Source organism: Alexandromys fortis, unplaced genomic scaffold (genome assembly GCF_014885135.2).
Source record: "Alexandromys fortis isolate MF-2015 unplaced genomic scaffold, M_Fortis_MF-2015_v1.1 scaffold_67, whole genome shotgun sequence".
NCBI lineage: Eukaryota > Metazoa > Chordata > Mammalia > Rodentia > Cricetidae > Alexandromys > Alexandromys fortis.
Window position 1 is genome coordinate 2,404,564 of NW_026067945.1, and position 27,291 is coordinate 2,431,854.

At 43.2% G+C, this 27,291-nt stretch overlaps 1 protein-coding gene across 2 annotated transcripts in view; it reads right to left on the reverse strand.

Moving 5' to 3' along the window:
* The window catches only part of Asb7 (ankyrin repeat and SOCS box containing 7), a 57,128-nt gene that overhangs the window by 11,775 nt on the left and 18,062 nt on the right, over positions 1-27,291 (reverse strand). For both annotated transcript variants that reach the window (XM_050149148.1, XM_050149147.1), the window contains exons 4-5: positions 25,764-26,025; positions 4,594-5,199 (exon numbers count right to left, since the gene is read on the reverse strand). In XM_050149148.1, coding sequence (XP_050005105.1) covers positions 4,594-5,199; positions 25,764-25,974 — 817 coding nt within the window. In that variant the 5' untranslated portion in view covers positions 25,975-26,025. The remainder of the gene's footprint in view (positions 1-4,593; positions 5,200-25,763; positions 26,026-27,291) is intronic.

Below are 27,291 nucleotides of genomic sequence, written 5' to 3' on the forward strand. Positions count from 1 at the left end.
TTTGTACTTTCAGATTGTAGTTCACTGGCATATCTTAAACTTTTAGTGGATCATTTATCCATACACAGAGTAATATAAATTAGTCATCAGAAATACATGGCATACTAGGTTATGCATGTCTTCAAATTGTTAGTCATTTTCATTATATGATACAAAAAATTACTTTTCTTTATATTTCCACTGATCTCAGACAAAAGTCATTACATAGTAGGACTCTCACAGTGGTAAATCCAAGTTTTCAAAATCCCTCTTTTCAAAGCTCAAGATCTGGCTGCTCATCAATACTGTGGTCATTTCCCTTAGAGTGACAAGTGACCTTTGTGCATTTCCAGGAAAATGCCTGCTAAATGCTCGTGATTAAATGGTATACTTTGGCTCTCAGTCCTGCAAGGAAAAGTGGTTCTCCATGGAAAAAGCTACTGGTCCAGCTCAAACAAACCTGTCACTTCTCCTCCTGCTCAGTTATTTTCATCTACAGAACATTTAAAAAGTATGTGCACAAAGGGACAAGATGTAACTCAATTATGTTTACTGCTTTGTCGCAGACATTTGTAAATGGGTTGGACTACTCATGACTGAGGCTCCTGGCGGTGCAGCAAATGATCATTATCAGCATCCCAGCCAGGCCGTCTGTCATGCTAACCTGGAAGCAGTTTTCCCTCCAGAGCTTACACATCACCAGCACAAAAGTCATCACAGTGTAAAGGGAAAGAGCTGCAGATAATGCAACTGGACTTTCCGGCAGCCCAAGGCAATCTGTGGACTCCTAAAAACCCATCCTTGGAGAAAAAACAACAAATAAAACAAGTTCTATAGGGTCCTCTCTTTCCTTCCCTCTCTGCCTGCCACTCTCTTTCCTTCCTTCCTTCCTTCCTTCCTTCCTTCCTTCCTTCCTTCCTTCCTTCCTTCCTTCCTTCCCCCTCCCTCCTTCTCTCCCTCTGTGGGGTGGGACTGAAAGCTGAAGACCTTGTCTAAGGTTATTAGGAAAGTCATTTGGGGCCCTCTGCACTACCCACTCCACTGGTTTAACAGCATCTGATATGAACACAGCTGAGAGCCTTGATGATGCAGAGAAAGGAGCCTCTGATTCCAGCGTGCCAAAGCCTCCTCCACTCAAAGAACCACAGCAAGGATGCTTTCACACTCCAAATGAAAAACCACGATAAAACCAGATGGCCGTCCCATGACAGCTCTAGCATGTTAGAGCTTAGACATCATCACTCCTGAGTTCTTGAAAGAAGAACAACTTGAGCAACTTTACAAACTAAGCCTTATCTTGGAGCAATCAAAAAGACGGAGGCTGCACCTTTATCAAAAGCTCTGGAGATTATGATAGACCCAGAGCACCGAGGCTGACACACACTTACCCGAGCAGAAGCCACAGGGCTCACAAACAGAAGCAATGGAGACCACGGATGGACAGAACGCCAAGAGCCAGTCTGAGAAGGCCCTGCCAGGTCCTCAAAGTGAAGACCAATAAAGACCCTGATGGCTATGGCAGGGGAGGAGATGCGCAACTGGCATCCCAAGCCGCTCCGTAACTAAGGCTGCTCTCCAAAGGAAAAGGCTCACCCAGGGAACAGACATTTCTCAGGACTGGCCTTCCTACCTCACCTGACAGGACTGGAAGAAGAAAACCTAAGGGAAAACACATATGATGATTCCAGCCTGGGGACACAGGCTCGTTTAGAAGACTGAAATTTAATTAGAAAATTGCAGGGTAGTGGCCTACCACCACACCTGAAAACTACACCAACAGGGCCCCACTGCAGCTGCAGTGGGCTAAAGTCAGCACACCTGAGGAGTCAAGGGCATGAGGGTTGATATGCTGGTGAGGGAGAAACGACGATGCTGGGGAACTTTGCCCATCCAGTTCTCTGTAGTTACACGTAGTCACACCCTGTGCCTAGCCAGAGTCACAGGAAGCCTTACAGGAAGGAAGACTACTAGAGAGTAGGTATGGTGGCTCACACATCCAATCCTAGATCTAGGGAGGCAGAGGCAGAGAAATCCACTGCAGGTTTGCAAACAGCCTGGCCAATACAGCAAGTCACAGGTCAAGCAGAGCTATATAGCCAAGATGGTCTCCAAAGGGCCAAAACAGAAATAAAAAAGGGGGGTGGGTGCACTATCACCTGAGTTCTTGCTGCTCTTCACATCATGCCTAGCTTCAACTTTAAAAAAAAATGTAGCATGCTAGGCAGGATAAAAGGCAGGCAAAGAGACAGCTAGCGTCAGAACGAGATTTAAATGTGATACAGATGTGGCCATTACTGTAAGCCAGAGAACCTGGAGCACTATGAGTATTCATTTAAACCTAATGGAAACGCCACAGTGCGGGAGATCTGACTAACACCCGAAGGAGGCGGCAGCTTTGCGGAGCTGAGGGTCCCACACGGAGCAGGTATGGACGGAGCTGGCAGAGTGAGGCGCAGGAGGAGAGCCCGACTCCACTTGCCTGGCCCTAACTTTGGCTCTACTTTGTCCCCTGAACATGGCCGTCTCCTACCCAAGGGGAAATGCTCACAACAAAGGCTCTGAGGTATGCAGCTTTCCGCAGTCTTGGCAAGCAACTCAGAGCAGCTTCCTTTCAGGTCCACACTTAGCTGGCTACCAGACTGTAGCGCGAGCAACTGCAGGTGAAAGAGCCACCAGCTCGTCACTGAATGGGCTTTTTGGAGACAGAATCTTGTGACTGTAGCCATTCCAACACAGCCCGGCCTGGCCTTGAACCCAAAGTTCCGCCTCAGCCTCCTGAGTGCAAAGATTAAGGGTGTGACCACCACAGCTCTGGGCTCTTTTCAACGATTCCCTTTCCCAGCTGCAGAGGTGGCTGTCCCGCACAGAGGCCGTGTACCCAGCGATCTAGTCTATAATCCTTGCTCGGGCGTTTCTAGATGGGCCATCGCATGGGACTACAATTTCTCTGTGAATAAAATTCCAGGCATGAATTCATTAAAATCTCATCTTTCAATAGCAAAGTCCCTGTTAGTCACTCCCCGAGGGTAGGGCCTCTATGAAATTTCTGTCTTTCTCAGAAGACTTTACGTTCTGACAGCACGGCTCATGGAAAGGACCTGGGTTTACTTCCCAGCTGACACTCTCCTGTCAGTCTAGCTCCAGAGGACCCAATGCTCTCCACGGTACACAGACGGAGAGGCAGGCAAAACACCATACGCGTTTAGTAAAAATTAAAAACATATTCCATACGCTCAACAACGCTACCGTCTGTAGTTATCGATTAACTTGAGAGCTTTACATGGGAAGGAAGATGATGAGAACAAAAATCTCATCTCCGCTAAATTCTATCAGTTCTCCGGCAGGTTCCGTTAGTAGCCAACCATACCCTCAGGTTATGCTGTACTTCGGTAATTTCACCAAGTTACACAATTGTGCCACTGTTTCAACAATCTTTCTTCAGGGTCCCCCCCCCTTTTTTTTGTATAAATAAGGTTTCTCTTTTCTTTTTTTTGGGGGGGGGTGAGGGGGGCAAGCATTTCCATAGTCTGCTTTTCTCCTTAGAGAGCTGTAACCCAACCTCAAAGGACCAAACACCCATGATCTTCCTGGTTCCACAATGATGTCCACATGACACCTAGACAGAGTTCCACTCTATCTGGTCTAGCCTAGCCACAGGAGAAAGGGCAGTTCATCTCCTTGGGATTTGGAGCTGTCTGTCCTATGACCGGGACGACTTGTCACTTGACACACCTTCGTGTACTCCAGGCTCTATGTCCTCTAGTTTATTGGCACCATCCCCTGGCTTCCAGATTTAAAAACTCAAAACTAAAATTGGCCAATCATAAATGCCATAGTCAGAAGCCGGCCTTTCTTCTGTAATCAAGATGGCGTGGGAGAGGGCAGCTAGGCACTGGACAGTGCGGCGGAGAGTAAATGAATGGCGCCTACACACCTCAGCTCCTTGGCTCGCACTTTAACCTCTGGTACACACACCTGGCCAGCTCCAGGGAAGCAGGACGAAGTCTGTGCAGACTAACACTGCCCTCAGAAAGCAATGTGGACAGCCACTGCTTCTGTTAGATGATTCAGACACTTGGAAGTGCAGAGAAAGCATCTCTCGAAAACTGGGCAGACAGGGATGGAGGCTCTGTGGCCTGGGGACAAAGGGCCAGTTTCTTAGCGTTTTCTCAGAACAATTTCTAGGCTCCTAAGTCTCCATTACTGGGGTATTTAAACAAGCCAAAGTGGCATTCCTTTCATTGGAGCTTAGCAGTGAAGTGCAAATTATGGACCAGCTCTATAGCTAAGGAATCTAAAACCCCAAATTCTCCTTCTAATTCCTCAATCTGAATCCCATACAGTATTAGACAGGCTATTGTTTGGACCGGAGGGAACAGACTTGTTCTAACATCAAAATTTGTTCATCCTGAAAAAATGTCTGTCATTTCCTCAAAACTTTACTACCCACTTTTAGCAATACAGTTGGGTTTTGGACGAATGAGTATTACTTACCAAGCAGGACTTATAAGAATGATTAATGTCTAGTCATCGCGTATTACAAAAATATCTCAAGCAACTCAGAAGGTGCGAGTAAGAGGAAAAGATGCAATAAGAGTAGTAATTGTTACATACTTGTGACTTCTTGTAAGAAATCCAAACATGGCCGACTACTTCCTGAAATACTTATTGAAACGGCCAGTGGGGTCTGCCCTTCATAGTTCCTTGTGTTCGTGTCCGCTCCATAGTTATACAACATCCGTGCACAGAGCACGTCATCGCGAAGGGCAGACAAATGCAAAGGAGTCTGTCCATCTTCCAGGCGCCCCAAGTTTGTGTCTGCCCCTCTCTGAAGGAACATGCGGCAGTAAGAGTGATTGCTTTTGATCACAGCATAGCGCAACAGGAATCCGTTCTGAATGTCGATGTTGGCGTTGTGGTCCAGGAGGATTTTCACGCAGCTGGACCTCTCCCGGATGATGGCAAGCTGAAGCGGGGTTGTACCTTTATCACTGAGGGGGTCGACCTCAGCCTTGAACTCCAGAAGGAGCCGGACGAATGAGTCCCTACCATAGTGGGCAGCCACGTGGAGAGGAGTCCAGCCATCATTGCTTTTTGCATTAATAATGTCACTCCTGTATTCAGACTCTAGCATCAGGCGTGCGATCCGGGCCCGGCCGTGCATGGCTGCGTAATGCAGAGCGGTGAAGCCTCCGATTAAGTCCTTAACCGTAGGATCAGCTAGGGTTAAACCAAAACGAAAACATCAGTGGCTGCTGACACAAAGCAACTCTATCAGCGGAGTGTGGCTCAGCCGTCAGCATCTATGTGAAGGGTCAAACACGAGCAACAACCGAGGCCTTTTCCCAGGTTTAGCAGAGGCTGTGTCTCAGGCAAATACATTTTAGGAGGAACTTATCAAGCCCAAGTCAATGGGAAGAGCAACAGGTTTAAGACAAGACCCGGCCCAACGGCACCTAGCCCTCCAGCCCAGTGAAGGGAGGGTGTCTGCTCAGCGCACATCGCAGCCTTAGCCCACTTTTCTCGTTTGCTTTCAGCTATTTGCTGTGCTTTTCTCGCGCTGCCTCTTGGCTTAAAGAGAAGCATATGTGGCGGCACTGGGGCTCTGACTCCGTGTCCCGTGTTTGGCTGGACTTGGTTTAGAACTGAATAGGGTTAGCGTGGGGGGGGGGGGGGGAAGGCAAAGACTCAGGCAGTCTCTGAGACACACGCTGCATGACATGCCCCGGATGAAGCATGCTTGCATGCATAAGACAGGACTTCAAATTCAGTTACAGATGGTCCTGTGAGTTTACACAGATCAGCAAGCACTTTATGTAGGGAAAAATGGGAGAAATCTCAGTACTACATTGTTTTTAAAGAATAGTTTTAAGACTCTCTCCTAAATTAACAGATTCACTAGGAAGAAAAACTCATAAGAATTATTTGCTAAGTGGCTTATCATGCTACAGACTTGCCTCCTGCTCCGGCCTTTCCAAAGGTCCACTTCGTAGCTCATACTGCACTGCCCTTCCTGGGCAGCGGGCAGAACAGAGCCATAGGCTACCCACAGTACGGACCCTGCTTCCTAGAAGCGAACACAGCAGCGAGGAAGAAAAACCAGCCTGCCTAACTACTAGAATTAAAATGTTTCTTGTGCAACTCAGCTTTGGGCTTGTTTACAAAAGGAAACAATGTGAATGTTTTACACAGACACAAAATGCCCCCAAAGCTATGACAAAATACCTATGTACTACTTAATGAGATCTTATTCAGTTCCAGACTACAACAGCTGGACTCTCTATAAGCAGCTGGGAGGCAGGAAATGATATGTTGAAATATTAATCATACTGTAGCGAGTGAAAACTGCAGTTAAAGGGTTGTTAGCAGACAAAACCTATACAAAGTAAACTATTATTTTAGCTCCTCATAACATCTGATACAAAGTGACAGCTAAAAACCACAGTGTCACTTTGATCTGTCTACAAAAAAAATTTTTTTAGGCATCAGCAATGGCCTTAACTAAAAGAATATTCAATACCTAGGACTAGGCCACCCTCAAGACAGGCTAGAACACTAAAGCACAGCACTTTGCTGCCACCTACTGGAAGCGGCTGAACATGCACCAGACAGCTTTCACTTAGATGACTGAGCTCTCAGACCAAACTGACCTTACAGAAGCGGCTGATATGTAAAATAGATGAAGTGTTAAGAGTTCTTGCTGCTCTCTGAGAGTTTAATTCCCAGCACCTATATCAGCATCTCATAAACTCCTGCTTCTTCAGCCTCAGGGGATCCAACGCCATCTTCTGGCCTCTGCAGGCACTGCATGCATGCACATAAACCAATTTCCCCACACACATAAATAAAAATAAAGATTTAAAAACAAGTGAAAGTGAATAAATAAGTAGAATAGATGAAATGAAGACAGGCAGAAGAGATAAATGCCCACCCTTCTTTTCAGCCACCTGTGTCAGCGAAATTTGGGAACCCCTTCTCTCACCCCTCCTACCTTTCATCCACCAGGGATACCTTTGAAGGTGCCAGCACCCTTACACCCTATTCTATTCGACAAGCCAGGCTAAAACGCTGTTACCCAGAGCGGCTCCTGCATGTTTGGTTTTCACTGTGGGTCTATTCAAGGTTCACTTACACTCTAGTGCTATACTGAACGGAGGAAACACAGATGAAGATGACTCATCTCAGCCCATGCCATTAACTGACCACATCCTGCAAGCAAAGCACAGAGCCAAGACCCATAAGGTGAAAATGCATAAAAACCATAGCTATTGTCCCCAAGAAAAAGTGACAGGATGAAATGAAGTGACAAAGCACACGAGGGTGCAAATGAGAGGTACCACAGAGTCCGGATCAGTTGATGCAAGGCCAGTGACGAGGTCAGTGAGAAACGCGCAACACACACGTGAGATCCACTCGGCTGGATTTCCTTAACTTCCTCCAGCACTATCTGCACAATTTCTCTTTATCAGTGAGACTTTCCGAGTGCTCTAAAATAACAGCCCCATCTGAAGGTGGTGCACGCCTTTAATCCCAGTAACCCAGAGGCAGAGGCAGACAGATAGATCTCTGAGTTCGAGGCCAGACTGGTCTACAGAGCAAGTTCCAGGACAGCCAGGACTACACAGAGAAACCCTGTCTTGAAAAACCAAAATAAATAACAAATGAATAAAGAAACAACCCTGCCAAGCTTCTTCCTCCCGTTACCAGATACTTGACCCCCCAATGAGATCATTTTAAACAAATGGTAGCATAATCTAAAGACACAGAAACACGTTTAAAAACAAAGAAACATTACTCTGCTGCGTGTGGTTTGTCAAGTGGGAGTGAAATCCGTTCATCAAGTGCAGACTGACAAGCTCCAAGAATTCAGACAAACAGTCATGTTAACTAAAAGCAGTTAACATCCATAACACTTTTGTCACCTCCAAGTTCCTTCCTGTCTCTTTACAGCTCATTTCCTACCGAGACTCTGGGAACCAGGTAAACCACTGGTCAACCAAGACAAAGCCTGGCTTCTCCTCGGATGTCTGCAGATCTCTGGGACCATCTAACTCGGATGATGCTTCTGAGACTCATGTACCCTCTCCTGTGTGTGTCCGCAGGACTGGCTGAGTTGAGACTGTCTGAGCGATTCTACCCGTGTGCCCGCAGGACTGGCTGAGTTGAGACTGTCTGAGTGATCCTACCCGTGTGCCCGCAGGACCAGCTGAGTTGAGACTGTCCGAGCGATCCTACCACGGTCCTATTATCATTTCACTTTGTAAGCGTGGACTCTGAGGCTAGCTACTGCTTAACTTCCTAAGAAGCTGCCCTGTGGCCTGCTGCCAGCGGGCTGCCCTGCCCTCTGTCTTCGCCAGTCATGTACCACAGCTGCAGATGGCCCATCTGTGTCACCACCACTTGTAACTTTGCTCATTAAAAGAGTAAGTGATGACTCCCTGTCCTGTTAATTTATTAAGTAACTTAATTAACCAAGGAACTCGAGGGCTGGCTTACTTGCACACATTCTTTGTGAGTGATCTGTCACATTGCTTACTCAGTTTTGCTGGGCTGCCCGACTGTGGAGTTGTAAAAGTCTTTGCATGTTCTGCACAGGAGCCAAATGGAGCATGCTCATTTACTTACTTAGTTTCGCAGTGCTGGAGACTGAACAAGAGCAAGCGCTCCACCACTGATCTGCACTCAGCTCTTGGTTCGTGACTTCGTCTATTATCACTTTCTTCTTTCAACCACTTACTAGACTTCTGCTCTGCAGGAGAAAACCGCCCAACACAACACAACACATTTGCTTTCGTCTGGGTATTTTGCACTTTAAACCCTTACATTTAGGTAATGATCTACTACCATTGAATATTTCTGTGTGCTATAAAGGAAGATCAAGGTTCATCATCTGCCATACAGTTGCTGACTTGTTTTGGCACTATTTGCTACAATATCTTCTTTACATAGTGGGGTGGGGTGGGGGCCGTGATGGTTCAGCAGACACACACACACAAATATTTTCTTCTCGATTTATTCTGCTGCTTTTGCTGAAGTTCAACTTATCATCTATGTGTAGTTTTATTTCTGAACCATTTCATTTCTGTGCCATTTACCTAAAAATACTTCCTAGCTGGGTATGGTGGCACACATTCAGGGGGAGGCAGAAAAATGCCGAGTTTGAGGCCAGCCTGGGAACAGGTTCAAGGCCAGAAGGAGCTATATAATAAAACCCTATCTCAAATTAAGGGCCAGGAATGCAGCTTAGGGGCAGCAGGCTTTCCTAGCATGGACATGGCCCTCAGTCCAATCCCAGCACCCTAGGAAAAATGCAATTAAACAAATAATAAGCTTTTTTATATGCTAAGTCCAGACTGTTTTAATTACTGTAGTTTTATAGTGTATTTGATAATCAGGTAACTCTTCCAACCTTTCTAAAAAATTATAGGTTGCTAATTTCTGGTCTAATTTTTACTGCTGATTCCACCAACTTTACAGATAGCAAGCTCCTCCAATGATATAACTAATACTAATTTTTCCATGAAAATTAATGAACATGGAACACTTCTCTACTTACTCAGGACTTCTTTAATCCCTCTCAACAATGGTTCAGTATAGATTATATATTTATTTAATGAAAATAACTATTAAAAACCTGAACTTATTCCTATTGTGAGCTGCTGACAAACGCTAACCATTGGCAGAACTTGAGTTTTCAAACACTGATCTGCAGTCTAGTTCAACTCACTTTTTAGCTTTAGTGTATCTTTGTAGACATCACACACACACACACACACACACACACGTCCAGTTAAGATAGTTTCACTCATATTTTCTATGTGTTATTATTAGCATGTATGTTATGTATGGGGGGGGAGGGCACATATGCCAAGGTGTGCCTCTGGAGGCCAACTTTCAGGAGTCAGTTCTTTCCTCCTACGGATCGAATTCAGGCCAACAGGCTTCAGCTGCAAGGACTTTTACCTGCTGAGCCATCTCGCTGGCCCATGACAGTTTTACTTGTTCTTTTCCAATTTGTTTACTGTTCTTTTACTCCAATGGCTAGAACCTAGGAGAGAATGCTGTATCAAAATAGCTAAAGTGTGGACAGCCTTCTATCCATGTTTAGAAGAAAAGCACTTAGTCCAGCATCGAGTACAGAACATGCTGCAGCTTTGCCAAGGTCCCTTTTCTCAGGTGCTGAGTTGCCTTCTGGCTTGCTCGGTCATTTTGAATGGGTAGGGTTGTCCAGGGCTCTGAAGTGACCCTTTGGCACTTGTCTCTGGATCTATTAGCCTGGCAAACCCCTCAAGGTTTGTGGGCAGACCTTGACTCCTGAGATAAACACTACGTAGCCACACTGTAACTTCCTTTGAAAAATGCTGCTGGCGGATCATTTAGTTGGCATTTAGGTCAGATCCTGTGTCTGCTGTCGTAGAAGCCATTGCTCTGCACTTTCTTTTCCGCCTGTGTTTTTGGTTTCGCGGCAGAGGATGCATGTTGTATTGCACACTGACTTAGAAGCAGTACCTCCTCTAAAGACTGTGTGCTGGACCACTATGTGGCGCAATGCACAAAACAAGAGCAAAGCCGCTGGGCCCACAGCTTTCTTGGCAGATGTTTAATGAGGAACTCAATCTTTCAGCGCTACATACAGTGATGAAATCGTTCTTTTGCTATCGGTCAGTTTTGGCAATTTGTGTCATGGAATTGGATTCTTCTCCATGACAAGAAGCTCACCGTATTCGTGTCTTTTTTAACATCTGTAGGATCCAGGCCAGCATCTGTTCTCACTCCTGAAACTGGTTATGCCTTTTCTCATTTTCAGTCTGGCTACAGAATTTTCAATTATATTAATCTTTTTAAAGAATTACTTTTTTTTCTTTCAGCTCCATCAATTTGCTCCCTTTCTATTATACTGGTTTTTTTGTTTCTTTTTTAAAGTACCTTTTATTTTTAACACAATTATGTCATTTTCCTTTTTACCTATCCTTTCTCCAAACTCTCCCACATATATCCTTCCTTGTTCCCTTTAAAATTCATGGCCTCCTTTTTTTTCCATTAATGGTTCTTACATGCACATATGTACATATAAATATACCTAAATAAAACCTGCTCGGTCTGTATAATGTTACTTGTATACATGTACTCTGGGTTGACTATTAGATAAGTAGTTGGCACGCTCATTCTTGGGAATGACTATTTCTCTCAATTTCAGCATTCTTTTGATGCCTGTAATTTTTTTTTTTTTTTTTTGTGGTCTTGCTGTCCACTTTGGCTGTTTATTTTAGCTCATGCTGGTGAACTCTGTAAGGCTGGTACTTCTGGCAATACTGGGAAACACAATCTCATGGCCAATTCCTCCTCCTCTTGCTTTTGCAATCTTTCCAGCCCGTGTCTGAAGATTCGCTGAGCCATAGCAAGGGGAGCTGTACTGGAGATGGAGCCTTTGGAAGTGGGGTCCACAACTAGTCTGCTGCAAAGAGAAGTTTCCTTGATGAGGGGTGAGGACTACATTACCTGTGGGTGTGAGGACAAATGTTTGCAGTGTAGTGAAGGGCAGTGCTGGTCTAGTAAAGTGGCAGTTGAAGATTCTCCTTCCAGATCATGACTTCACAAGTCTTGGTATTTGCTAGGTTTCCAGCACCAGGCTTGGCTTCCTCTTGCTGAGAGTGTCTCAAGTCCAAATAGAGAGCTCTTGGTTACCAAGGTAGACATGGCACTACTGCACCCTTAAGGCTATCATGCTAGGCTGCTTGTTGTGGTTCTTAGGCATCATAGCAGGATAAGGACTATTGGTTGCTTCCTTCCTTTAGAGACTTGCGTCCTCAGAACAGAGACTTTTGGGTCAGTTAGAGATCTGGGCTTTTGGGCTTTGGGTCTGAAACGCTTGGTGTCTTCATCACTAAGACTTACTTCTACCTCTGGGGAGCAACCATGGGTAGTAACAATAGCCTGCGATGTTTTGGGAGTCTCTTGGACAACCTTGACCAAAAACTCCAAAGAGGGTGCCCCACGCCTGGTGTTAAGAATTTTTGTTAGACTGGCTCTTAAAAAAAGAGTATTGTTAGCCCAGATAAGAAAATTTCATTTAAAATATCTATACATATTTATACACAGACCTATATGTATTGTAGTTTTTATGTAGATAATTCATTATGACTTTTATAGACATCTGTTATTTTGCCCTCTTCCCTCCTTCTGTATTTATCTCTCTTCTCCCTCCCTAATTAGAGCTCACCATTTCCCTGTTCAAATCACTTGTGCCCTGCTATTCTCTCTAATGTGCCTCCACCCCCAACTCCCCATGAATGGTCCCCTTTTACTTTCTCCGTTTCTGCAGGATCTATATTCACATCTGAAGATCTGGAGGTAGGAGTCTCCAATAAGAGAGAATATGTGACATTTGTCTTTCTGAGTCTGAGTTAACACATTCAAAAAAAAAAAAACTTCTGGTTTTATTCATTTACCTGTAATGTTCATGATTTCAGTTTTCTTTATTTATGAATAATTTATGAATAGCATCCCATAGCGTATATTTACTATCGCATTTTCATTACCTATTCATGGATTAAAGGACATTTGGGTTGTTTCCATTTCCCAGCTATTATGAATAGTATAGCAATGAACATGACTAAGGACCTACAAGAGTAGATGTCAAGACCTTTGGGCATATGTGAAGGGACAGGACAGCTAGGTCATACGGTAGATGGTGTGGGATTCCCTACATATGCTGTGAATATGCTTTATTACCACTGGTCAATAAAGAAGCTGCTCTGGTCTATGGCAGGGCAGAATACAGCAAGGTGGGAAATCCAAGCAGATACAGAGGAGGAAAGAAGGTGGAGTAAGGCAGACACCTTGTAGCCACCCAAGAAACAAGATATGAGGAATCAAACCATAAGTCTTATGGTAAAGTATAAAATAATAGAAATGGATTAATTTAAGATGCAAGAGCTAGTTAGGAATACACCTGAGCCGTTGGCCAAATAGTGTTGTAATTAATATAGTTTCCGTGTGATTATTCAGGTCTAGGCAGCTGGGAAACCAAAGCAGAGTCTCCAATTACAGGTGGATTTATTTTAAGCTTTAAGAGAATTCTCTATCTCGATTTCCATAACGGCCGCACCAGTTTGCAATACTACAAATGGCGAATGAGAATTCTTTTTTTCCTGTATCCTCTCCAGCATTTGCTCTCAGCTGTTTTGTTGATTTTGCCATTCTTACTGAGGTGAGAGGAAACTTCTAAGTCACTCTGATTAGCATTTCCCTAATTGCTAGGGACAATGAACACTTTGAGAGATACTTCTTAGCCATTTTTTCCCCCTTCCTTTGAGAACTCCAAGCCTTAGGCACATTTTTTAATAGACCTATTTTTTTTGTTTTTTTATTTTGTGAATTCTTTGTATATTCTGGATACTAATCCTGTCAGAGGTATAACTGGCAAAGATTCTTTCCCAGTCTGCAGGCTTTCTGGTCACCTGGTTAATTGCTTCTTTCATTTTGTTTTGTTTTTTGAGACAGGGTTTCTCAGGATAATAGCCCTGGTTGCCTTAAACTTGCCCAGTAGACCAGACTGGCCTCAAACTCACTAAGACTCACCTGCCTCTGCCCTACAAGTGCTTATGCCACCTTGCCCAGCCGGTTGATTGCTTAGCTGTGCAGAACTTTCTAGTTTTACAAAATCTCACATGTCAATTGTTGGCCTTTGTTCTTGGGCAAATGGACTACTATTTTGAAAACCTTTTCCTACACCTGTGTCATGTGGGTACTACCTGTTTTCTTCTAGCTAGGTCAGTGTTTAGGTCTTTGATCTACTTAAGAGTTAGTTTTTGTGTAGGGTGATAGTTACAGATCTAATTCAATTCTTCTGCATGTGGCCATCCAGTTTCTTCAACATCATCTGTCGTAGATTCTTTCTCCTGTATATGTTTTTGACATCTTTGTCAAATATTAAATGGCTGAAGTTATACTAATCTTAGAAGTCTTTGTCTCTCTCTCTCTCTCTTTGGTTTTTCAAGACATGGTTTCTCTGTGTAGCTTTGGAGCTTATCCTGGAACTCACTCTATAGACCAGGCTGTCCTTGAACTCAGAGATCTGCCTGCCTCTGCCTCCCAAGTGCTGGGAAGAGGACTCTGTTTCTGTTCCATCAGTCTATATGTCTGTTTTTGTGCCAGTACCATACTGTTTTTATTACTATGTCTCTGTAATATAATCTTAAGATCTGGAATGGAAATTGCTTGTACTTTTTTGTTTTCTGTATTGTTTTGGCTATAAAGTTCCATATGAATTTTAGGGTAGTTTTTCCTATTTCTGCAAAGAATGAAATGGGGGGTTTTCATTGGAATTGCAATGAATCTGAAAATAGGTTTTTTTTTTTTTTTGTAAAAGTCATTTTTACAACACTAATTTTACTAATACATAAACATGGACTGTTTTTCAATGTTCTAGTCTATCTCTTCAGAGCTTTACAGCTTTCACTGTTAGAGTCCTTCCTTCACTGTCTTGATTAGGTTTATTCCCAGATATCTTATTTTCTCTCAGACTATAGTAAATGGAAGTGTGTCGTGATTCCTTTACGTTTACTATTGATGTATGGAAAAGCTATACTGATTTGTGTAATTTGATTCTATGTCCCGTTGCACTGCTGAATTTGTTCATAGTTTCTAGAAATTTTCTGGTGGAATTTTTGGGATATCTAATATGTAGTATCATGTCATCTACAAATAGAGATAATCTGACTTCTTCCCTGTGTGTACTCTTTTATTTTCTTCTCTTGCTTATTGCCTCCAGGTAGTACTTTGAGCATAATGTTGAAAAGGAGTTGAGGATGGCGGACATCCATGTCTCATTCCCGACTTCAGTGCAATTGCTTCAAGTTTTTTCCATGTTAGGATGTTGTTTCTTGTGGGCTTCTCATATGTAGATTTATTATGTTGAGGTATGTTAACTATAACCCTACATTCTCTCGGACTTTTTTTTTTTAATCGAAAAAGCATGTTAGATTTTTTCAAAGGGATTTCTGTTCTATTGAAATGATCATGTGGTTTTTTTTAATTTTTATTTTTAAGTTCCTGGCTTATGTTGAATTGTCCCTACATTCCAGGATAATGCCAACTCTGTCATGGCAGATAATCTTTGATGTATTTCTATACTTTGTTTTCAAGTATCTTATTAAGCTTTATGGAGCCTATGTTTATCAAGGACAGGGGCCTGCAGTTGTTTTTGTTGCACCTTTTCCTGGTTTTGATGTTACTAACACTGGCTCCATAGAAGGAGCTGGGAGTACTCCTTCTCTTTCTAGTTTTTGAGTAGTTTAAGGAGGACTGGCTGTAGATCTCTTTGAATTGTGGGTAGAAATCTTCAGTGACTATATCTGGCTCCACATTTTTTTTATTTTGATGGAAGATTTTTTATTACTATTAAAATCTCATTTGCTATGAGTCTGTTATAGGTGGTCTTCTTGGTTTAATTTTGGTGGTTTGGTTGAATCTAGAAATCAATTCATTCCTTTCAAATTTACCACTTTAATGACATACAAGTTTTAAAAAAAGGTTTTAAAAACTAAGGACTTTTCATGACAGTGAAACACATCTGCTCCTTGCAGCACTAAGCTACTTCAAGAGGATGATGGGCACCGAAGAGGCTCCTTATGGAGTTTGTTGGCCATTTGGGCAAGAGACTGTTCTTGCCTGGACTACTTGATCTTATGCTATGTGAGCTGGACATGTGTGACCCACAGAGAGATGACTGCACCTAAAAGTGAGACCATCCTTCAGGGTTCCTGCTTCATGAAAGAGTCTGCCAGACAATCTGCAGGACACAGAAGAAAGTGATTGACAAACTGCCAATAAAGGTGAAACTGTACTGAAATTTCCTGCTTCATGGAAAAGTCTGCCAGATACTATGGGTCAGTAGGCTGAAGATGGATGCCCCAATGTTACAGAAGAACTTTGGGTGACTGTCCAGGCAGTGAGATGCCTCTGTCAATTCTAGAGTTTTGGAAGTTGCTTAGAATGTACTTTCTGTTTACTTAGGTAATATTATGTCCTTCTGAAGTCTTTGATGGAGTTGAAAAATAGATAGTTATAAGTAGAGTTTTCCTTAGTTATGATAAAAGATAACATAGATATAAAAATTCCTTTATATTTTGAATTTATTTTGGTATCAGCTGTAATGCTTCCCTGTACATTTTTGATACTGTTAATATGGATTAGTTGGGCCAAGGGTCTATCAATCTCATTTATCTTCTCAAAGAACCAACTCTTAGATAAGTTGAGTTTTTGCATTGTTTCTTTGCTTCTATTTCACTGATTTCTATTATTTCTTGCTCTTGACTGGCTTTGGATATGGTTTATTCTTGTTTCCCAAATTGCTGAGTTGCATCATTAAGTCATTTATTTGGTCCCGGTTATTTTGATGCAGGCACACAGAACCATGCACATCCCTGAGGGGCTGCTTCAAATGTGCCCCAGAAGGTTTGTTGTGTTGTGCTTTTGTTTTCATGTAGTTCTAGATACTGTTTTTCTTGATTTTTTTCTTTGACACATTCATCATTCAGTAATAAGTGGTTCAATCTCCACGATTTATGCATTTACTAAAGACTTGTTTTTGGTCAATTTCAAGTTTTATTGAATTGTAATTAGGTAGGATACAAGGAGTTATTTTAAGCTTTTTGAATTTATTAATAATTTTTGTGTGTGTGTCCCAGGATGTGATCTATTTTAGAAAAGCTTCCATGTGCTACTGGGTAGAATGTGTATTCTTTGGTATTTAGCTAGAATATCCTATCAGTATCTGCTAAACTCACTTGATGTATAATGCCAATTAATTCTGAGGTTTCTGTTTATTTTTGTTCAGATGGTCCACCTAATAATTGGAGAATAACGGGCACTGAAATCACTTACTATTGATTTTTGAATGCTTATCTTTAAATATAGTAATACATTTTAAAAAATGAAATTGGGTACACAGGAGTTTAGTGTGTGTGTGTGTATCATAATAATGTCCTTTTGGTTAACTGTTCCCTTGACTAGAATGAAATATCCCTCTTTATCTCTTCTGAGTCATTTTAGTTTGAAGTCTATTTTATCAATACTAGGATAACAATGCCTGCTTATTTCCTGGTCCCATCTCACTAGAGTTCTTTTGTCCATCCTTTTACTGTAGGGTGATACCTATTTAAAGCTAATATGTGTTTCTTGTAGACAACAAATAAATGGGTTTTGTTTCTTGATCCATTTTGTAAGCTTTTGTCTTTTGATTGGAGTATTTAAGCCATTTATATTTAAAGTTATTACTGGAATGTGTGCTGATTGTGCCCATTTTGCTGTTGAGTTTTGGCACTGTGTTCTCAGTGGTAGTTTGTGTATTTCCTAATCATGGCTTTGTACTTTTTTTCATAGCTTCTCTGCTATCCTTCACTCCTCTCTTTGGACTAAACATTGTTTCCTGTATTTTCTTTAGGTTTAGCTTGTTGGCTACAAAATTTTTAGGATGTTTATATTGTGGGAAGTTTTTCTTTCTCCTTCATTAATGGTGGATTGTTTGTTATCTATTAGTCTACCCTGGCAGTCATCACTTTTTAGGGTTCAGAACACATTGCTGCAGGCTGTCCACTGAGAAACCAGCTGTTATTCTGATGACTTTTCCTTTATGTGTGACTTGAATTTTCTCTTGAAGTTGTCAATACACTTTCTTTGCTTTGTGTTTTAACTATTATATGCTGCAGGCATTTTCTTTTCTGGTCTTGTCTATTTGATCTTCTGTGTACTTCTTGTATCTGTATGGATGTGTCTTTTCTTCAGTTTGGAGATGTCTCCTTTTATGAGATTTTGAAGGTTTTCTCCCTCATCTACGCCTGTAATTCAAAGGTTTTTGTTTTGTTTTATTTTCTGGTGTCCCACATTTCCGTGTTCCTTTTCTGTTATTTTTGTTTGTCTGTTTTAATTTGTCATATTCCTTGAGTATCTGATCTAGATCTTCTACTTTATCTTCTAGTCCTGATACTTCATCATCTGCTTGATCCACTCTTCTTGCAGGCTTTCCTTTGAGTCTGTAGTTAAGTTATTTGGGTTATCCAATTCCAGCATCATGTCACCTCGAGTTCTCTTCAGTGTTTCTACTACTTCCTTCCTGAATTCCATTAGCAAGTCCTGGTTGGCGCTCATCATTTCCAACAGCTTGGGCATCATTCGGGTATTTATTTTCCTCAAGTTCTTTCTCTTTGATCTCAGCGTGATGTTTGCTGCTGTGGGACAATGGTCTTGCACACTATAAAGACTATTTACTTGTATTTTAATAAAATGATGATTGGCCAGTAGCCAGGCAGGAAGTATAGGTGCAGCAACCAGAACAGGAGAATTCTGGGAAGAGGAAAGGCTGAGTCTGCAGTCGTGATCCAGGTGCAGAGGAAGCAAGATGAGAATGCCTCACTGATAAAAGATACCAAGCCACGTGGCTAACATAGATAAGAATTATGGGTTAATTTAAGATGTAAGAGTTAATAAAAAGCCTGAGCTAATAGGCCAACCAGTTTATGATAAATGTAGACCTCTGTGTGTTTCTTTGGGACAGAATGGCTATGGGTCTAATTGGGACAGAAACTTCTGTCAACAGTTTGTGGCATTTAAAAATTCTTGAATTCTCTGATGAAGCTTATGATCATTCTTTTTAAGTTCTGTGTCCTGGTGTTCATTTACATAATTCTCATTGTCAAACATTTTGATAGGACTGTTAGGCTGAAGAGAGAAGATACTGGTGGTTTTGTGATGAGCATATAGACTTGTAAGTCTGATGGACAGAGCAGGTTGGGGAAGAAGAGCAGACATACAGGTAGGTTGAGCCTAGAGGCTGGAAATGGCTTGAGTAAAAAGTGGTCAGGTGGAGAGAAGGGACTGGAATGGTGTTCAGGATGTACCTCCTGGTCCAGCCTAGAGTGTAGAGGTAGCTCTGGATGGGGGTGAAAGGCGGGATGTGGTGTTGGCCTTGGGTAGGGGTTAGGTAGATAAAGTCCTGGCAGAAGACTAGAGATTGGTTATGGCACAGACAGGAGTGGCCAGACTAGGCTGGGGCACTGGACCCAAACTAGATCTGACAGGTTTGGCATGTAGCATGGGTAGGAAGGCTCAGGGAGACTTACCAGGCTAGACCCTTGGAGAAGGTTGGGTAGAGAGGTTCTATCTTTTTATTTCCTTCCTATTTGCACTCTGGTTTTAATTCTATTATTTTAAAAACTATTTGAATATAACCTTGTTCCCCTGTGCTATACTATCAGACAGAAGGACAGACAGACACACCGCTAAAAAGTACTCCCAAACATCTTGTTTTATGCCATTGCCAATGATAAAATAAGCACAAAAGCAAAACAAAAACAAACAAACAAAAAAAAAAACCAAGACAAAGAAGTGTGGCATTTTTATGTGAAAATATTTCCTGTTTTTAAGAGTCTAACCTTGGAATAAATTAATAAACCTTAGTTATTATATAATTAAGTTTAAACTAATAGGTTTACTGGGCAAAGCATTTACCACTTTTAACACCCTAATACACACTACAAAGTTGCTTTCCAAAAGTGTCTCCACAAATCCACATCATATACTTATTTTTACCTATCCTGGGGCTCTCTTGCAAACCCTTTCATCTTCCTTCCTACTGCACCCTACCTAGCTAATGCTCGCGCTCGCTCTCTCTCTCGCTCTCTCTCTCTCTCTCTCTCTCTCTCGCTCTCTCTCTCTCTCTCTCTCTCTCTCTCTCTCTCTCTTCCATGTGTCTTTCAAAAGGATGCTGCCTGCTTTCCAGAGGGGACCTGGCTTCTGTAGGAAACTCTTAATCCAAGAGCTCTCTAACCTTCTCAGAAAGGTTACCATGTTTCTATTGGTTATTAGCGTGGCTATGCACATACCCTGCCACAAGAGGAGGTCAGAGGACAACTTTGTGGAGTCACTTCCCTCCCCACACATTTACATGGGGTGAGGGCTGAACTCAGCTTACATGGCAAGTGCCTTTACCACAGGGCTATCCCACCGGCCCAATTACCATAATTTGTGCAGAGGTATGATGGTATATTGCCATGTGTGTTGAAAATTTAAAGTTTTCAGACATTTGAAAACCTGACATTTTCATTACTTTGAAGCAGATGTAAGACAACAAAATGTCACTTACCCCGCAGTGCCACTCAGCACATGTGGCTACGAGGCACTTAGAATGTGGCCAGTCCTGCATCCAAGGATTGACTCTGTGTAGTTTCACTGTAATGCAATAGCCTCTCAGGCCACAGGGAGCACGGGCTTAAACTAGGGTCCCTGGGTACCGCCCCATGCCCCAGCCCACCACCACTTTTGTGTTATACGACTCAAACACAGTTTTGTTGTTGTTTGAAGTGGACTTGGATTCCCAGCTGTGTCCCAGCAGGTTTCCTTCTGGAGTTGCATCCTCCCCTTGAGTCTCGGTCCTGAGCTTGCTAGCTCTGTGTCTTGGTACCACCGCGTGGCTCTGTAAACTTGACAGGTAGAACTGTATTTTTCACGTTGTATCCTTTCATGTATGAATATTTAAATAAACAATTTCTGGTTGTGTAAGTGGCTGAGATTTCCACACCTTCTTTCTCATATTCCATCTGGCTGCCGCGTCCCCTGCCTCCTGAGGTGGAAGTGGTGACAAGAAGTTCTCCCTTCTTCTGGACCCGAAGCGTCTATTGCTCTTGATTTCTCTTCCTGCGTTAGGTCTTGGGCTGTTCTGATGAGCTCGGAAACTAACCAGAGAACTTCCTACTGCCCTGTCCGCTTCTCCCTGCCCTGCCCAGCATCCCTAAACTGTTGGACTTACTCCAGTCATACTCAACTCTTTCAGGCCTTAAAATCACACATGCCCCTCTCCTTCAACCCCCACCGTCAGTGTCTCACACAGGTAGAATGTTCCATTCCACCAAGTTTCCAGCCCTTCCTACTTCATACCTTTCAAGAACCCCACCCAAGCCCTGCATTCTGGGGAGATCCTGGACTCTCCCACATCACACGCAGAGGGGTCCCGTTACACAGGGCACTTTGCTCTCTTGGAATGCCTGGCTTCTTTTCTAGGCAATACAGAGCCACAATTTAGATGATGGTTTGGAGCTTAGCTCTGCTGTCATCAAGGTGGAAGACCTGGGGTATCTGAATGACATTTGCTTCTGTGGCTCATCTTTCAATGGGAAAACTAAAAGCATCACTCTCTAAAAGCTAAAAGCACTGTCCACACAGGACATGTCACCAGGGAACATGGCTCCCGACCCATCCACTTGCTGGGCTATGAAATACCAGGGCCATTTACCGCTGCAGCTTGCTGAAGGCAGGGCCTGGCATACAATAGGTCTGAACACACTGGGTGCTCAGCTGCATTTTCTGAAGATGAGCGAACGCTTTATCTGGAACCAAATGGCCACCTCATACATCTCAGAGTCACCGTCACACATAGAGTGAGCAGAGAGGGAAGGAGTGCAGAGGGCAAAGTGAACTACCTTGCTTCTAAGTCCTTTCCCTCCTTCACTTATATGGTGATTGTGGAAGAACAGTTGTCATGAATCTCAGCAGTTTTCTAATCCTGACCCAACGAGGGACTGACTTTTAAGCATCATCATCATCATCAAAGATCAGTTTTAGCTCACAAGGTCAGGAAGCAATCAGTTTAGATCGCTGGTTTCTGTTCTTTCTCACTGGGAACAAAGATGCATGTGGTTCTGTCTTCAGCACTTTCAGGTGAACTAGAGCTACAGACCCTGAAGAGAACGCTAAAGCCCTTCAGCATGCTTACAACTATTCCAGGAAACAGTATCCCACAGGGTAGAGAGAGCATCATCCAGGGCCCAGTGGCAGCATTTAACGGGACAAAAATGAAGTTTCCACCTGACCTAGTCTGTTGGAAGAAGTGGTATTCCAGAGAAAGTGCTGAGAAGACTTAAAGGGGAAGCAGGTATAAGCAAAGGAAAGAAGACATGATGGCGGATGCTTTATAATGACCTCTGTGACCATGCCTCTAAGCTCAGAGACACCCAAGAAGGTGGACGGGCTGCTGCACAGAGCTGCACCTGCAGGGGTCAGATGATCCACCGCTGTGCTGAGCGCACGACGGACTGCGTAGGTTCTGTGCAGGGAAACAAGACGCACCTACTGGATTTCATTTCCATTTCTACTTAGAAGTGTCACGTTAATTGGAGACTGGGTTGGGACAGGGTGATATAATGTGGGGGTGAATGAGATCGATGCACAATCCTGATGAGAAAGGGGTTTCCTTCCCACAGAGTGGAACAGTGGCTCCGTGGAAAGAAGCGAAGGAAAAGGACAGCTGGTCAGCAGAGAAATCCAGAAGCTCAAGCGACGGGTCACATCACAGGTGAGGGCAAAGGTGCCAAGCACGATCTGTAGTTTTCCTGCATGGCACTTCTAGGCTGCAGGGCCATTTACAGATGTGTCAGGACATTACATGGAGAATGCACATATGTGTCGAAGCCTCGTGAATGACTATGACCATGGGGGTGGGGGTGGGGTTATGAGTTTCCTTTTAACTATCCTTTTCAGACATAATTTGCAGTGAGGGGAGTCACAGGATGCACTCTACAGATCTCTTTTGATTGGAGTAATGTTCTCAGAGAACACTGCAAACGGCCTTACACTGGTCCTGGGGCACTAAATAAGAACTCAGTAGAAGCCAGGATGTTGAACTTGTGTATGTGACCTAGCAGCATGCAGCCCTGAGGAAAGAAGGGAAGTTTAGGCAATCTCTGTGGGAAAGAGCAGTGATATTGTAGCAGCGATCTCTTGCCATGCACAAATGCCAATTATGGGCAGGTTGGTAACCCAAGTGCTACAAAATCCCGAGAAGAAAATATAGGCAAATAATGACCCTGCAGTATGGAGGATTTACTAACCAAGAACAAAGAGACACAACCCACGCAAAAGCGAAATGAAACGTGCCCAATTTAGAGTGAGGACAATAGGAACGTGGGATCGCTACAAACGAAGAGGACACCTGAACAAGCCAAAAGTGAGCAGGAGAGGGACAAGCTCGGGCTTGTCAGTTTGAGACTCGCATGCCATCTTGGGAGGGGGTAAGCACGTCACACAAGGAAGAGCCAGCCGTCTGGCAATGCGCGGCTGGGTGAAGTGTCCCACCCACTCAGGGAGGGCACAGGCAACTGCAGGCTCTTTGGAGGGCAATGTGTCAGCATCCATAAAATACTGTTTGACTTGGCAAGGACTTCTAGAAATTAAAAAAAAAACTCTAACAAAGGTTAAAAAAAGAACATTTCCTGCAATATTGGCCCTAGAAGAAAAATTCAAACAATTTCAAATGCCCCATAACTTAAAGTGCAATTCAATTGTACCCAGACAGTGGACTCTGAAGCTGACCTGGGTTCTGACAGGGAACCTTCATGGTAAAGCTATTCTGTAACGAAAGTCAAGATACTGAACAGAACATTAAGAAGAGTTGTGATATAGAAGAAGAGGCTGGAAACCTTTAAGCTAGGGGCACAGGCTATTTCTGCAGCTGCACCAGGAGCCAGTGAAAGCCAAGGCTTCTGGAAGGAGAGTCAGGTAGTAAAGAGCGGCTAGTGGCCACCACCCTGCGCAGCCCAAAGAATGTCAACCTGGGTTTTAAGCAGTTCTAATATGCATTACCTTCTCAAAAGTCTGCTGAGAACGTTTCATGCTTGCTAAAGAAACTAAACGGAACAAAGTTGAAAGAATAACCAAATGAAAGCGTATTAATATAAATACTGTATCAAAGGAACAAGGTAAGTCTAACTGTCTTACTAACAGAATCACTGAGGCTTCTTTCTGTAGCTGTAACAGTTACTTTAGAAATTAATTGTGGGGCTGGACACCCAATTCTACAAATACACTAAAATGCACTACACTGTGCAGTGTGGGTTCATGAATTGCAGTTTGTCACACAACAAGCATGTACGCACACACACACACATGTATATACACACAGATATGTGTGCAGCCACACACCCACTTTTCTTCTACTGCAGTGGTAGGACTTGAACACTAGGCTTCAAATATACTAGATATACACTCCACCGCACAACCACCCTCAGCCCTGCAAGTTATCATCCGTGGGGTGGAGGAGAGGGAGATGCTTAGGAGCTGTAGCCCACAGGTTAAACCTGGCTCATCATTAGCTTTTCCTTTCTGCCCTTATCACTCACTGACTTATACGAGCCAGCGGAGAGCTATGACATGCTTTCTGCGTCATATCACATTCACACATTACAAAAGCAGACCCCAGAGAGTTAGGGAAAAAACACAACGCTCCATGAGGTTGAGTGAAAAAAAAGTGGCGGAGCAGTAAGCCAGTGCGCTCTTTAGTTTAAAATCTACATGAAACACAATTTCTACAAGTGTGTGAGGAAGGAGTAAGAGGGCTAAGCACCCAGAGTCACCCAAGTCAGGGGCACTTTTGAGTAGTGGCAGGCAGGAGCTGGGCAGGCCGTGTAGGGTTTAGCTTCTGTGCGGAGTGTGTGAGGGTGTGCTTTGTTTAAAGGAGATGCTGTCCGTGCGTTACTATCTGGACATATTCCTTATTAAGTGAGGCTGAGGAGCTGAAAGGCACTTGGACTAGGTGAAATAAGCAAATGTGAGTCACAGCCTTAATTTTAGCCTTAATTTTTAATTAATTAATTCAGCCTTAATTTTACCAAGTTACGGGCAGAATTCATTCTGATCCCTTTTCCTGACATTCCATGCACGTACCCTTCATTAACTGCAGAACTGAGGTCTGTAAGTTAGAGGGTAAAATGACACGGAAGACAGCCACGAGTGGGTACAGGCTGGGGAACTAGGGACTCTGTCCACAGCCAACAATGTGGGGCTTATAAATCCCATTTTGGGCCGCTGGGGCACATGGTCACTCCGGGGCTTAGGTTTAGCTTTCTCCTGGGGCCAGCCTAGCATTAGCATCCATACAGTCACTAATTTACATGGAACTTCTAACATTTCTGTACTTCAGAAGGCAAGCAAATCTGGCCAGTCTTTTTACCAGTACACGTCTCAGGGTACACTCTCGGAATGAAACAAAACCACTGCTGATGAATGATCCGGGCCCTAAAACAGTCCAGAAAAGTTGTTTCACACCCTAATATATAGACAATGTAGACATAAATAATATCTAAAACAGACAAACACACACATCACCGCCTCCTATCTTCAAGGTAAGAGTGAAGTTGAAATTCACTGGAGAGAGGAGTCAATTAAGAAGCCTTATAGAAACGGCCAGTGCAGTCACTGGCCATGTCTGTCTAGAGACTCAGAGCTCAGACAAGCACCCTCTGTGGCATGCCTATACACCCTGTAAGTCCTGGAAAAGGAAAGAGCTCTAAAAGAACAAGAGAAACCATCCAAGAGGAAAGGGAGGCAAACCCACAATCTAAGGGATGGGGAGGACCAAGATGCTTAAAGGGACCTGTGCTAGGTTCCTCTGCTTGAGCAATTTCCAAAAGGGGAAACCTGGGTAACTCCCCAGTGGTAGATGCCACCACTTCTGCTTCTGAAACCCGAGTGGCTGCCAGCCCCAATAAAGGTTCTGAGTTGAAGACCCGGGAGAGCTTGAGTCCCTGTAGAAATTACACATGCCAGGTAAAGCCCACTCAGTAATCTGGTTTGAAACAAAACTCAGTGTTTAGTTCAGAAAAATCTTTGCAAAGAGGAAAAAATGACACTGAACACTAAGGCAAGTGAAGCATTAAACATCACATGCAAATGTGTATGAGTGTATTTTCGACTCAACACCATTGCAAGTTTCTCCTTGCATCTAGTAAACTCACCTCCATGTTCTAGAAACACCCGAACACATCTCTCCTTTCCTCTTGCTGCAGAGAAATGGAGCAAGGTCCAGCCATTGGCATCTCGGCCATTTGGGGAATAGCCTTGCTCCAGCATCTTCCGTACTGTGTGAACATCTCCGGCAGCTACTGCAGCCTGAATCTGCAATTCTTCCTGGAGCTCAGGGTTCCTCCGACAGTGGTGGTGTAACATCCTAGCAGAGTCCGCTTTTCACCAACCGGTCATTAGGTCAAAGGAATCAGCCTTTTGGGGAAGGTAGAACACATGAAATTTAGAAAATGTGGCTCTTCGCACTGTGGCCACTGACTACCACAGAACTGTCTACTTCCTAAATCAGCACAGCAATAATTAACAGCACTTCAATACTCCTGGCTAAATGCATATGCTAAGACCAAAACTTTCAATAGTTGGATCAAGGTTACAAATTAATTGAATTAATTGAAAGCCAGATAGAGATTCCTCAATTAACAGAAAACTCTCTTCTGCATCCCTTTGAAAACTTGAAACTACATTTCCCCATCACGGCTCTATTTTAGACACAATGAGGAGTGGCAGCAAGAAGCCAAGATGCGGTACCAGAGGGGTCAGAGTGGTATTGGTCTTGGGAAGTCTGATTTATATGATGTGCCATCAAGATTTAAGTCACACACTACTCAAAGATTCTCCCACAAGTCAGAGCCAATCAATATGGAGTACTAGAAAAGAGCTTGTTGTTTTATGCAGCCTAAAGAAAGCCTGTGAAGAGGAAAACACTTCAGGCCGAGTGTCCGAAGTAGTACAGGTATTTTATTTTTAATGCAAGGTAACAAAGCTGGGGGGAAGCAGGGTGAGCACACTATACTGGAGTAAAGTAGATTATATTCACTATATAGGTGTACATAGGTGTATATAGGTGTGTGTGTCTTTCTTTTTCTTGCTTTTCCCACCTCAGACTATTTGATCATGGTGTTTCATCCTCTCTTTTGCTGTCACATCCTTTTTTCTAACTCTGTACCAGTTTTCCTTCAGAAAACACTCAAAGCAGCATAAAGAACCTGCTGGTTAGTCACAGGATGAACGACTTCAGTGAACAATACCGCTGAGGGTTGCACAGCCTCTGCAGGTCATGGAGAAGTGTATCGTCAAACCTAGCAGCGAATGAGCTCATTTACACACAAAGGAAATCCAAAGTAAAATGGCTACTTCTCATGGGGGGGTAGAAGCTGTCTGTGTGCTTTTAAGCATTGAAATATACACAGAAACCTAGCTGACAAGTTCCTGGGAAGACATTCCAATGGAAAGAAGCAGTTAGACTAATCTAACTTCCATTTCTATAAGTAAATTTGATTGAAAGAAAAAAAAAAGGTGGTAAAGCCCTTTGAAAATATTCTGTTCTCATACGTAGGTTAGACATCTCAGGATAATTTTGGTATCAATAATTTTTCTTGTAAAATTTCTCACCATGGACTATACACAAATAAAGTAAGCCCAGCTTGGAAGAACCAACACAGGTTAGGATCACAAACATCT